At 37.7% G+C, this 13,979-nt stretch overlaps 1 protein-coding gene across 3 annotated transcripts; it reads right to left on the bottom strand.

Annotated features, from left to right (window-relative positions):
* Nucleotides 1-2,912: 2,912 nt before the first annotated feature.
* Nucleotides 2,913-12,420, bottom strand: LOC145586175 (DExH-box ATP-dependent RNA helicase DExH12-like). Of its 3 annotated transcripts, XR_014100812.1 has the most exons (6): nt 12,254-12,420; nt 8,854-11,803; nt 7,230-7,619; nt 3,541-7,134; nt 3,349-3,450; nt 2,913-3,241 (listed from the first exon to the last, which is right to left on the bottom strand). XR_014100812.1 is itself a non-coding variant. In XM_081642935.1 (4 exons), exons 2-4 carry the CDS (start codon nt 11,797-11,799, stop codon nt 3,952-3,954), a joined length of 6,519 nt encoding a protein of 2,172 aa, XP_081499061.1. In that variant the 5' UTR covers nt 11,800-11,803; nt 12,254-12,420; the 3' UTR covers nt 3,270-3,951. The 3 variants fall into 3 exon arrangements, 1 of the variants encoding a protein (XP_081499061.1); XR_014100811.1 differs by lacking the exon at nt 2,913-3,241 and having other exon boundaries at nt 3,431-3,748; nt 3,852-7,134; XM_081642935.1 differs by lacking the exon at nt 2,913-3,241 and having other exon boundaries at nt 3,270-7,134.
* Nucleotides 12,421-13,979: the final 1,559 nt, after the last annotated feature.

Genomic DNA, 13,979 nt, shown 5'->3' with positions numbered 1-13,979 from the left:
CATGTGTAATTTCCTCAGTAAACAGTAAAAGCAAAAAAGCAAACAATAATTGGACAGGTCACCAAAAGTACTGAATAAATGACCCTGCTTTTTTAATATATTTACAAAAATGCCATCAGAAAAACAAAAATCCGTTTATCTGGCAGATTAACTTGTATTTTCCCATAAAGAAACCCAAAATCAAAAAGAAAGAAGAGAAATCAGGCCATGTTTCCCGAGGGAGGCTGCCTTCTCTTAGGGCAGCAGTCGACTAGAAGTAGAAGACTGCTCCGGGAACCGGGGCCTGGCCATCCTTTGTTTGCGGTTGACGTTTCGGCAAAGTTTTTCCATCGACAGTTGGATGTTTTGATCTGGTTCGACTTTCAAATTGAGAAAGGAGTGAAATTGGTACTCGTAAAACTTAAGAAATGAGTGTTCTATATTATAGCACAGAAGATAGAGAACACACACAATAATCAAAAAACTTATCAAGTATATTTAATTAATCTTATAGTACAAATTAAAAATCACTCGTTAAAGTTACTATAAAAATACTTAAAGTTACCTCAAATTAACCGTCTAACAAATCAAATAGATTTTTTTTTTTTTTAAACCAATTAGATAGATTTATTATGGAAAATTTGTCTGGAAGGGACTTATATGTTCACTACTTTGTCTAGAAGGACCTTTTATGTTTAAAGTGGTCTAAAAGGACCTTATAAGTTTGGTTTGTTGTCTAGAGGGACCATGACGTCATATTCCGGTGTTTGACTTTTTTACTCCGGCATTGACCTATCACGTGACTTTAAAAAATGACCCTTTTTTTCCTTCACCTTTATACTCCAATTTCTCATTCTCTCTTCTAATCCCCAAATTTTTCTTTCCTCTGGTATTCTGTGAGGCTTCATCAATAAAGGAGCGAAGAATGAATTTGAGAAATTATTGCTCCCATCTACGTAATTGAATTTGCGGCAGAAAGGAGAGGACTTTGTTGGCCCAAGTATGAGTATCTTCTTCTCTCTCTTCCATCATCTTCATTTCCCCTTTTGTACTTCAAATTTTTTTTCTATTTTTGGTCTCCAATGGTGAAAGGGAAAAAGGGGCAAAATCGTGGCAAGGAATTTATGTTTTCTTTCCAAACTATCTGACACAATTGCACTTTGATAACTTCCATTTAGTAGAAAACATGCTTCAACAACCAAAACAACATAATTTCAGAACCAATTGAATTATAAACCCTAATTTTCCAAACAACTTAAGTTAGGCTTAAAAGATTGGGATTGGGGAAAAAACCATAAACATTGTTCTTACCTGATGCGAAAAGGACTTAATCGAAAGATGCTTACTTGAATTTGTTTGAAAATTTAGGGAAGACAATAGATTAGATTAAGGAACCCTGGTCTGTGAGGAGATATAAACAATTTGGGGGAAATATTCTGGGCAAACAAGAGGAATTGGAGGGAAAAGGTGAAAAATATAAGAGGGGGGTGATTTTTAACTATCATGTGACATGCACGTGGAGAGCGGAGAAAAAAAGTCAAACGCCGGAATCCGGCGTCAAGGTCCTTCTAGACAACAAAACATACTTATAAGGTCCTTTTAGACCACTTTGAACATATAAGGTCCTTCTAGACAAAATAGTGAACATATAAGTCCCTTCCAGATAAATTTTCCATTTATTATTTATGGTAATTTGATTTTGGGTAGGTTTAGGAAAGTTATTACTACGTATATTAGAAAGATTTACTCCATATGGAGTATTATTTATGGTAATTTGATTTTGGGTAGGTTTAGGAAAGTGATAAGTGGTAGAATTCTATTAGGTTTGGGTTATGTTTATTAAATTAGTAGTCTATAAATATGAGTCAATGTCATCGATAAAACTCAAACAAAGAAAGCTTATGGCTGGTGATATTTTATTGAATCGACAAGAGCAAGATGATTTCAACCTCAGGTATTTTCTTTATTAAATTATTATTTTGTCAATTCTAATTTGGTTTCATTGGGTTGTGAATCTTGTGATCATAACTTAATTAACAACAAATCTAAATTAAAATAAAAGCAAAGTGAAAAGAGAAGAACTCAAGAACCTTATTCAGAAATTTTAATTGAGAGTCTTGAATTAATATATTTTTATTTAGAAATTCTAAATTAAAAATTGATTCTTTCTTAATTTTTATTTTTATTAAGTAATCAATAGTAGGATCATAAAGCTTCATTTTATAACCTCTTTAACATTTTTTTTTTTTTTTTTTTTTTTTTGTCAAAAAAGTGTTGAATCGTTGCAAATAAATAATACTGAAGTTTTGTATATTTATACTATCATTGTAAAGATCATTCTTTATATATACATACATATATAGATGTAGGAATTTGGATTAATTTTCAGGAAAAAAGGTAAAACAAGTGTTGATTGGGCAAACCTACCTTCAGAATTGCTGGTAGAAATCATTGAAAATTACTTGGTATCAGTAGACGACTATGAGGCAGTGTCTGGTGTGTGTCGTAGTTGGCGTAAAGCCGCCGTAGTTGGTTGTGATAGGGAGAGATTGAGACACAATTGGCGTTGTCGTCAAATGCCATGGCTTCTTCTAACGGATGGCAATGAAGAGATCTTGAACAAGGATGGCCCCTACGCAAGGTTAACTAGCCTTAAAAAACGAAAAAAAAAGAGTAAAAGAAGAAGAAGAAGAAGAAGCGTGTTGAATTTATCAAGGTTTGACAAGAAGTACAATGTTAAATTCCCTCAAGGATACGGAAGGAGTTGTTGGGGTTCAAGTCATGGTTGGATATTAAGTCACGATGATACTCGCAACATGTTTTTGTTCAACCCTCTTACCAAAACCCGAGTTAATCTTCCTTGTGAAACCACATTGCCTATGCGAAGATACTTTGACAATTATTTCATAAACAAGCCAAGTAATGAAGTAATATAAAGGCTTTAATTTGGTCTTCTTCTTCATAGAACCAACTAGGTAGTAAAAATGACATATTAACCTTCAAAAAAATCTAGAATTACACTTTCACATGATTCAATTGTACTTGATATATTGCAATATGCTTACGTTCCAATTGCCAGAATCGCAGGCTATGCTCATTTTTATGGGGGGATAATTGTCATGTTTGAAGCCTTTATACATGGTTTTCGACTGATAAAATTTCATCTAATAGACCGCCTACTTATAACCTCAGTATGATAACCTCAAAGCTATGGTGGTCGCTTGGCGATTTCACTTTATCGAAAATCAAGTAGGGGCAGCTCCTGTCGGACCAAAAAACATGAAGCTCTCTAGTTAAAGCAGCATATCAGCCACAGCTGCCGCTTTACATGATAAAAAAAAAAAGGAGTAATCGTTTTGTTATACTTACTACATTAATGCTGGAGACAAAACACATATTTCTTTCAACATGACTGAGGCAGAGCAGAAACCACATACGAGTATAAGCTGTATAACTTAAGGGTGCACATTTCTAACATACCCAGATTAGATATATATGAAGAGATTAGGAAAAATAAAACAGAAAAACAAAGAAAGCAAAAGAACAAAAAAGTAGTGTTACCAAGTTTTGGAGAGGCAAAAATACAGCAGCATTGTTGTTATATTCTATGACCATATAATAAACCCCAAACATGTCCACTGGCAAAATGCCAAGCTTTTGAGCACAGCCATATCTTAGAATTGAAATGCACCAATTAAGCCAGCAATAACTGCAACAGCCAACAGCAGCTGCATCTTAAACTTAAAATGCAGCAACAGTGACAAATCCCCTGTAGATACAACCAGAAATTTCCGAGACAAATCCATGAGCAAAAGCATACTTCAGACAGTAATAATATAAGCATAATCTTTGAAAGCCAAAAAGAGACATACTAAGTAGTGGTTCTAAACATGAAGCAGGCTATCCTAATATTAACAGGATCAGTCCGCATTGTTGATCAAGCATCGATTAAAGGGAATCGCATCATTCCTTTCAACTGTCTTCTTCAGCTGCTCCTGCCTCTTTGACATCAATGGTAAAGTTGTACTCCTGATCACATCCCAAGTATGAATCACACATGTAATACAAAGTGTAAGTCTTCTTCCCGACTTCAGGAGGTGCAACGAAATCAAGCTTGACTTTTGATTTCCGTTGTAAAGCGACCCTCTTAATAGCTAGCAGTTGGTTGGTCTTTGTGTCACCCACCACCAACCACCAACCTTCTTCTTTAGCTTTGGGATATCTAAGAGCATCAACAGGTCCCACTTCTGACCTCCCTTCAAGATCTCGTTCAAGGGTAACCACCATTGTGACATCTTCCCCAGCACCGATGCTGTCACTATCGACCACCTCATAAGTCATATCAATGTTGGGGAAACGATTACAGAAACGGGCAATATCCAGCAACTGTGAGTCAGACATCTGTAGAAGCTCCTGCCTCTCATCATCCTCCATTTCCACCAGGTCAAACACAGTCTCAATAGACTTCCCTGGGTTCTCTTGACATCTCTTGGCCAACTCCTTGGTGAAATGTGGAAGCTGCAATAGCATGGAATCTCGCTCCCACATACCCTGAGTCACCATCTGGCTTACTTCCATAGCAAGAAGAGCAAGATTTAGCCAACCATTGCTGGAAATAACATCAACCATAGCCTGAAGCAATCTACTAGCTGAAAGGAGCACTTCACGCTGGTCAGCAGCCAAGTTACCACCAACTGGATGTCTAGAAAAGTGGGCTTGCAGCAAAGCATTTGCTTTTACATGTGGATCTGTGTACTTTGGATTCTCAAAAGAGAATCTTTGGTGATGTATCATCTTGCGAATCAAGTCATCCTCCCCCGGACGTACTGGCAGCTGCGAATACTCTGAAGCTGAAGCCAGAATCTCAAGGAGACCCTTCAGCTTTGTTTTAGATGTCAAAGAAGAACTAAAACGCTCGATTGTGGTGTAGCTGATGTAGTAATATGATGCTATCATGCCCAGATTCAGAGGAGAGAGATCCATATCATCTTCAATAGCAACACATTTACTCGCTTCCAGATCACTCAAAGTGTTCTCCACAAGTTCTGAGAGGTAATCTGATAAATGCCTATGGCTCACACCCTGAAGATTATAGTAATTAGGATTCTGAGCAAGCCTTCTGTACATAAATGTCCATGTGAGATAATCCACAGCATCTTGCTTATTCTCGATTACTCCAACTACAATTTCTGCATTCAGATTGTCATGAAGGTAGTGGTGCAAATGACTTTCTACAGGGAATGCTTCATATAAGAACTTTTTATAATATTCCTTTCGTGGAGCATGACAAAGGATAACACACTTCCCAGACTTATCCAACAAAGGCCGACTAGCATGACCCATCATCTGCAGCAGATCAGTGACTGGATAATCAGTATGAGCATTTTCTCTCCCATCATAGTACTGAGTTCCCATGACCACAACTAAGTGAGCCAACAAAGGCATTCCCCAGCACATTGAACTGGTCATAACACAAACTTGGATCCATCCAGCTTCAAATAACTGTGATACAATCTCCTTATCAGTGCTAACTAATCCTTCATGCAAAAAGCCCACACCATAGCCAAGAGTGGTCTTCAGATTTAGATCCTTAATTTTATCAGTAAAAGGCTGCAGCTCCTCCGATGAATGCAGCAAAAATATTGGCTTCTCTCCACTGTCAGCACTAGCATATGTTACAAGGTCAACTGCAGTAAGTGAAGCATGCTTCCGAGTTGGAACATATACAATAGCAGGTTTCCCATTCTTAGCATGGACAGATATAGCAGTGTAGGTCGGCTTGGTCATAGCTTGCATTCTTGCCTCAAAATTAGCAATATCTACTCCCTGAATGTGAATCTCAAGAGGTACAGGACGAACCCCTGGTGGAAAGTTGAAAAGACCATGTGAAGAAGCACCTATCCATTCACCAAGGTCCTTAGCATTAGCAAGAGAGGTTGATAAAGCAACAATGCGAATCTTGTTCTCCACTTGACTTGCTATGTATCTCATCCTCGAGACAATCACTTCCAACACAGGACCGCCTTGACCACCAATAAGATGGAGCTCATCAATGATGAACAGGCTGACTTGCTGAACATACTTTCTTTGTTTCCAGCGTCGAGATAAAGCATCCCATTTTTCAGGAGTACTTATAATTATCTGCCCTTTCTCAAGTAACTTCAAGTCAGTTGCTGTCTCTCCCGTAAGTTCAACGACTCGCAAACCAAGTCCTTTTCCAAATTTCCTTTCCCAATCACGGTAACGCTCCTTGGCCAGAGCTTCAATAGGTGCAATATAGACAACACGCATGGTGCTGTCAGGACCTTTTTGGTGGTTTCGCAAGATAGCAAACTCAGCACATATTGTCTTTCCACTACCAGTTGGCGCAGCAACCAAAACATTGTCATCTGCATTGTACAGAACCGTGAAAACCTGAGTCTGGACAGGGTTGAAGTGCCTAAATTCTGGATAAAGGGCTTCATATGATGGGTTTCTCAATGCAGTCACAGGCAGTGGTTGTAAGTCCAACAATTCTGTTGGGGGAGGATATTTCTCAGGCAAAATAAGATGCCTAAAAGAAACAGGCAAAACAGACTGTGATCCCAACCATCTATCAGAAACAACATGAATGAAATATTGTGGGGGCAGAGGCTCTGATATTGGCACAGTGAAATTCAGGGTATGGTCCTCGTCAATATATTGCTTCTTCAGCATGAAGTATTCATGATGAAGAATGTATTCACCATCATTATCCTCCACAATAACCCAAAAAGGCTCCACATATCCATGAATCTTGTCATCCCACATGAAATCAGGTGTGATTGTCAGTTCCACTCCTAAAACAGAGCGAGTAATTGGCTGCACATGTGCAGCAAGGTTGAGCTTTGGAAACTGGTGAATGAACTTGTGAAGAGTCCTTCCCATCTTCTGTTGTCTTATGAGCTCTCCCAGTTCTTGAGAGGAAAGGTCATAGTACCTATCCCAAGCCAGTTCCTTCTTCTCCAACTTCATCAAAATTTCGCCAGATATTCCAGTAAACTGACGGAGTGGTGTCTGTACGTTCCACATCCTCTTCTGAACCATTTTGCACAAATTTAGCGCCTTTTCTGCCAACTGAGCCCATCCTCTTTTCAAAACTATCTCAAAGAGAGCTCTCATAAGACGTGCCGCACTCTACATAAATTTTCCGAAAAAAAAAAGTAAGCAAAGAAGCACATCTAGAGTACAGACATTAAAATATTGTTCACTTGTATGAAAAAGCAGCATACCTGTGTTATATAAACCATGTCTGATGTTAGAGACAAGCCTTCAAGCTTCAACTGAGAAATATATGCTTGAAGTAAAACATTAATCTTAGCGCTGGGCTCTTCCAAGCTCTCTTTAATGGGAATTGGAACACGTTCCAAAAGCTTGGCCAGTTCAACCTTCTCATCTTGCCTCACTGTAACGTATTTAAATTCCTCACTGAGGGAGAATAACCGACAAAGCTCAATGTCACCCATAGTCGGTTTTAAGTGCTCATTGTAAGTGGATATTGTGCCATGTGTAATGTAATAAAAACTGGCAATCCTACCCAAGTCAGTGACCTGGAAGTAACCACTTTTCCGATCATATTTAATCAAGTTATTTTTGTCCAAAACGGTTGCTGCTGAATGGATCTGTAAAATTAACATAAACAACTTTAGGTCTATAGCTATAAAAGGCTTTGGAATGCATAATGACATCAAAATCATGAATGTAAACAGTAAGCGGCACTCATCAACGTTTAAATACTCCAATAGAAAGTTCTTTTCTAATAAAAGGTAGCCTCCTGGGAGTTCTTGAAGAAACCACACCCACCATCCCCATACCAGCATCATGAAAAATAAATATAAGCAACATCTAATAAAAGATGTGCTCACCAGCGCAAACAACTTACACCATCAAGTAGTTAATGTGCTAGTACATAGAACAAAATTAAAGCTGCCAAATTCACTTCAAAACCTAGGACCAAGTAAAGCCAAGATATTAGAGTGTTCTTTAAATTGTAATACTTTTGATAAAAATGATTTAGAATAAATTTAGTCAACTTTCATTCAACACTATACTCAAAATATTCATTATATACACTTGATAAATGGTATTCATTAAACAATTGAATGTAGTTGGGTCAATAGCCAATACAAGTAGTTGCTGTGGATTTGGTACCAAATTGGACAGATTCTTGTTGGTGCTTCTCATGACTCGTATAGGTAGAGGTATATCTACCAACAAAGATAAATGTAGTAGTGGTGTAAAAAAAAACAGTTTGATACAAATGTGCCAAAATACAAATTCAACTATTCAGTTATAACCAGAGAAATTAAAACTTTGAAGATTATTTAAAGCATCAGAAAAGTTTTCAGTTCCATCTTCCCAACTCCCCCCCACTGCTGCCAACACCCATCCCCCTTCCAAAAAAAAAAAAATCATTAAATATATTCCTTCAATAAACAGCCTACAGAAGGAACTGAAAACATACAGAACAAGGGGTTTTATCAATTTTTAAAAGCGCTATAAAGTTCATTGACACAAATTCTAACCTTCACATAATTTGACACCTTTCAATCAACAGCCTACTGAAACTAAATACATTCAGAGCAGAGGGTTTGGTCAATTTTCAATTATCCAGAGCACAAGACAGTTAGTGGACACATATTCTAACTTTTACTACTTCATAACCAAGCATTCTGAACCACAAACAGAATTAAAAAAGAAAAGAAACCTACAAAATCCTACAAATAAAAGATTTTACTCTATACTAGTTTGAAATATACTATTCTATCAGCATAGATCAATGTATCAGGAATACAATGACTTAAAGAAATCATGAAAACAGGAATGAAGAGCAGTGATGTACATGAATAGGCTTACCAGGTCAGCTCTCCTCTCTTCCAGCGTAAGGTCCCTGCCGAGCACATCAGGAGCTAAGCCATAAAGTGTAGGATTACGTAACATCCGAATGTACAGGTATGTGTAACCTATCCAATTGAGGGCTTCTCGAGCATTTTGTACAGTACCAAGAACAATTTCAGCATTCAACTGATCAGCCAACCTTGAAATAAACTGACTTTCAATAGGAAGCTGTTGATTCATCAAAGAAAGATAGAATTGCAATTCAGTATGGCCAGTGATAATTATTCCCTCTCCATAAGTATCATACTGGGGTCTACCTGCACGACCAAGCATCTGCATTACATCCAGAGGACTCAATTCTGTCCAAGCTCCCTTTTCAGGATTATAAATCTGGGTTCCCTTTATAATCACTGTGTGTGCAGGCAAATTGACACCCCAAGCAAGGGTGGCTGTAGAAACTAGGACTTGCACGTGACCATCAGCAAACAAATCTTCCACAAGCTGGCGATCAGCCCTATTCATCCCAGCATTATGAATTGCAAAGCCGTAAGGTAAAAGATCCTTGAGGTCATTACTTCTAACTAAATCAGTATGTGCATGAAGAATTTCACGACTTGCACTATCCTCTTTCAAAAATTTACCAAGGGTGTCCTTTGCCAATGCTGTATCCCTTATCGCACGGGCAGTCTTTGCCGTCTCTTTTCTAGAGTGAACAAAAACAAGAACTTGGTGCTTTCCGGCCACAAGCATCACCTTATCATAGCAAATGTCATTCATCAACTGGAATCTCTGTAGTGGCTTCTTCACATTTATTCCAATATATTGTTGTGCAAGCGGGCAAGGTCTATAGCTGTTGTCAAAGTGGAATAGCCCCTTTTCTACATCAACCCTCAAGAATAATGCCACATCCTCATAGTTAGGAAGGGTGGCTGATAACCCAACTAGTCGAATATTATCTTTTGTTGTTTCAATTTGCCTAACTGTCCTGGCAACTATACTTTCCAGCACAGGGCCTCTGTTGTCATGGAGCAGATGAATCTCATCAATTATGAGAAGTTTGACAAGCTGAGTGTATGTTCGATCACCTGACTTCCTTGTTATGATATCCCACTTCTCTGGAGTTGTAACAATTATCTGAGTTTCATCTATCTGTTGCTTGGTCAATGTCTGATCACCACTCAATTCCTTCACATTCACACCATAGTGCTTCAACCGGTTTGACAAGTTACCGACCACTTCAGCCACGAGAGCTTTCATTGGAGCAACATATACTATCTTATAACTGCTGTGGTCAAATGATCCATCTGGTGCTCTACTCAAAGCAATCTGCTGCAATATGGTGAGGACAGCAACATTAGTCTTCCCCGCCCCAGTCGGAGCACAAAGAAGAATGTTTTCAGCTGAAAAGAGTGCAGTTTGGTAAACTCTACTCTGCACCCTATTCAATTGTGTCATCCCTTCGAAAGCTGGTTGTGCCCAATCTGGCATTCCAGATATCTTCACGAGTTCTTCACCTTTTTCTAATGGCTTGGCTTTCAAAGCAGGAATATGAACCTCTTCATATCCTTTCCCCGGATTGCGATAAGAGCCATCTGGAAGTATAGTCTTCTTATTTGCCATGAAACGTCCACCTTGGTTGAAAGCAAGGTTTTCCAGATCAAGTACCTGCCGCTGCCCATTCAACCAACCATTATCGACATCTCTATCAGTCAATCCTCTACGACCACGGTCCCCATCAACAGCACTCTCATCTTTCAAACGACGAGCCTCCTCTCTTATACTCTTCTCCAGATTCTTCTGCCTCTCCTTGGCAGTGGCTCTGGTAGCATGCAACTGCTCCAGGATGGCAGCCAAATCTGCACCAGATTCCAGCATTTCTTCTTCAATCCTTTTCCGCTCCTCTTGATCTTCAGCTCGGGCTAGGCGGGTACACCACACAATCTTCCGCCTATTACGCACAAGGAACCTGACAAGGTTGAACCTATCGTAGTCAAGGCGAGTCAAAAGTGTATTCTCAATCTCCCTATCCTCCCCTTCTGCAAGTAACGCTAGAGCTTCTTCAGCAAGATTTTGGCACTGTTGTGGATCAATTTGCTGATCATAGGCTTGAGAAATCTTCCTCTGAAGCCAATACGCATCAATGTCCTGAACATTTAGGTTCATACCCTCATCCGCATCAGGCATATCTTCATCACCAATCCCACCGCCCATTTGCATACCCCCAGCTGAACCTGCTTCAGCAATATCTTCATCATCCTCTTCATCATCCTGCACCGAGCCAAAATCGCTCTCATCGTCATCATCATCATTCTCTTCAAACTCCACCGCAACACCCACTTCGTTATCGAGACCATCCCCATTGGCAGTCGGGACATCATCACCACCTTCTTGATAGTCAGTAATCATCTTCCCAGCATTAACCAGGCTATCAAACACAGTAGCAGGCATAGAAGTCAGCAACTTCTCAATCTCCATCTTCTTTTCCGGGTACTTAATAGCATCGTTCTTTAATACAGCCAAAATCTCATCAGCAGCACCACTGACAATATTAAATGGTAGCCCTCCCAGCTGCTGCTGGATAATACTCAGCATAGCCTCATAAGCAGCCCGAGTTTCTTTAGTTTTTGGCTGATAAACCCCTTCTTCAGTAACATTCAGAACACTTTCCTCCTGAATACGGCGTTTCTTGCTCTGCCGAGCAGGCCCTGGCTCCGCATTTGGGTCCCTTTCCTTCTTTTTTGAAGATTTCTTCTTCTTCTCTTCAAGCTCCTGAGGCCTTCCTTTAGCAACCCTATCTCCAAACGATTTCGGGTCAATTTTACCATATAAGGACTCCGGCTCACCAGTAGGCTCATGGGTATCCCTCGGGCGTGAATCTGTCGTGAGCACTAGACTCGAATTCGCCCTGTATTCATACTGCTTAAAACGTGCGTGTGCCTCCGCACCACCTCCCAGATTCGACATCTTTCTACAAACAAGAAAATTTTAAAAAATTATAAAACAACTATCTTTAAGTTCTTTCTTAGGGTTTATATAAACCTAGGGCAACCCGTCCCTCTTCTTTCAAATTTTCAAGGTTTCATCCAAACAATTACAGTACATAATCAAAATCCAGCAACACATTAGCAAACAAATTTAATTCAATCATCAAATTTTACCTTGAAAAATCACAAAAAAAATTCTTCTTCCTTACAAAAATCAAAATAAAGGTGCACACAGCATTATTCTATCAACAAATTTGCTCGTTATTACAATCAACAGTTCAATAATCCACCTTAGAATAACCCTAAATTGAAAACACTAACATTTAAATCAACTATAACGAGAAATTAAACCCTAGATGTGAACTGTCAAAAAAATAGAAATAAAAGACCTAGATTGAAAAATTGATATTAGATAATTAAGAAACAAAACTTACGTAAGAAGAAGATGCTTCGATGGAGGAGGAGAATCTCAGCAGATGCTTCAATGGAGGGTTGAAAGCTTAGAAGCTGCTTCAATGGAGAAACTCTAGAGTGAGTACGAGAAAACAAGAGAGAAGTGCAACGAAATAGTGAAAGAAAAAAAAAATTAAAACAAAGGAGAAAAAAGAAGACCCGCATTTATATAAATGACATAGTCCGTTTAATGAAAACCGCCATTTGGTTATGGCCCATATTTTTAAGTCGGCCATAGCTATTAGCTAGGGCCTATCGCATATTAGATGGGCACTCGGGTTGTCAATTCGGGTGTCAGGGTCGAGTTTATTGAAATAAGGTTAGATTGGGTCTATTTTTTAAATTTGAGTATTGCTAAATTACATGTCAATGTAAAAGTCAAAATATAATTTTATTTTTTTTTCGCGTAAAATTTGGATTAGGTCAATTTTGACACATCTAAGTGTAGTCGATCAATGGTGACAGGTTATGTAAATTTAGTTGAATATAGAAGTTATCAACTATGGCCTAGCCAGGAAAAAAGTGCGGGTTCAAGTAAACAAAAAAACACTCTTTAGTACCCGAACTTGGCCCTAAAAAGCCTGTTTTGGCCTGACAACTCCATTGTATTTTTGCATGAGATTTGATGTTAAAGCCCAACTTGACCCGAATTTTTTATCACCTCGAGTTGAAATAGGCGTCTATTCACAGATAATATTTGAAGGCTCAAATGGCAAAGTGAATGCTTTAAATGGATGTATTTGGGAAATTTTTCATTCTAATTATATACAAAAAGATAAACCAAACATCTTAATGTTACGTTTTATATAATAAAAAAAACACACACACACAAAAAAAAGGGTCAAAATTGTACTAAAAGTCATAATGTGTCAAATATTTAGAAGTAGAATGAGTATTTCAGATCGAATTAGAAAAAATAAGTTTTGATCATACTTTAACATTATATGTGGGATTTCTTTATTGTCATATATCTTTAATTTTGTAATAAAAAATTATAAATTACATATAATAAAAATACACATCAGTGCAAATCTAATAAGACCTCATTTAATATATTTTTCTTAATGGAGAGTAGTGTATAAAGTTTCGTAAAATCAAAAAACAAAAAAAAAGAAGAAAAGTACATATTAGATCAGATTAGTAAAAATAAGGTGAACTAATGTGAAGGTATTTTTCATATATGGTCCAAAATATTAAAATAAAAAATACTGGTATGTGATTTGTGTAATAACTACTTCTTCTTTTCTTTTTTTCTTTCAATTTCGCAAATGAAGAATTTGCAGCTTGAAAATTATGAATTTGAAATCAAAGGTCATAAATTTCAAAAAGTTGTGTTAAAAAATATTAAAAACAAACTCATTTACAGAATAGAAAAATAGGTCATGTTCTGTTCACATTATTTTTGTTGATCTACATATATATATTTTTACGAACTAAAATTATTTTTTGTTAAACTAAAATTATTCATACCGAATTGATTTTTTTACAAAGATAGGATTGTTTTGGAATAAATTAAAGATGTGATTGTTTTTAGAAGAAAGAGCAAAGGTGAAATTATTTACTCCATCCATTTTTAAATACTTGCTCCATTTCTCATGCGCGGAGTTTTAGGTAGGGCTGCAAACGATTCGAGTTGAGTCGAGTTTTTACTTGTTCGAGCTAAACTTGGTAAAGATTTCAAGTATTCGAACATGCTCGAGCTTGAAC

This window comes from Chenopodium album, chromosome 16 (assembly GCF_948465745.1).
Source record: "Chenopodium album chromosome 16, dcCheAlbu1.1, whole genome shotgun sequence".
NCBI classification, from domain to species: domain Eukaryota; kingdom Viridiplantae; phylum Streptophyta; class Magnoliopsida; order Caryophyllales; family Amaranthaceae; genus Chenopodium; species Chenopodium album.
The sequence above is the reverse complement of the archived record's forward strand: the minus strand, read 5'-3'. Positions and strand labels throughout refer to the sequence as shown.

Bases quoted from the DNA above. Each gene is read 5' to 3' on its own strand.
- LOC145586175 (XM_081642935.1), bottom strand. From the start codon at position 11,799: ATGTCGAATCTGGGAGGTGGTGCGGAGGCACACGCACGTTTTAAGCAG. The intron at 7,620-8,853 runs GTAAGCCTATTC...TTAATTTTACAG, and splicing joins AAGAGAGGAGAGCTGACCTG to ATCCATTCAGCAGCAACCGT. The intron at 7,135-7,229 runs GTATGCTGCTTT...AAATTTATGTAG, and splicing joins ACATGGTTTATATAACACAG to AGTGCGGCACGTCTTATGAG.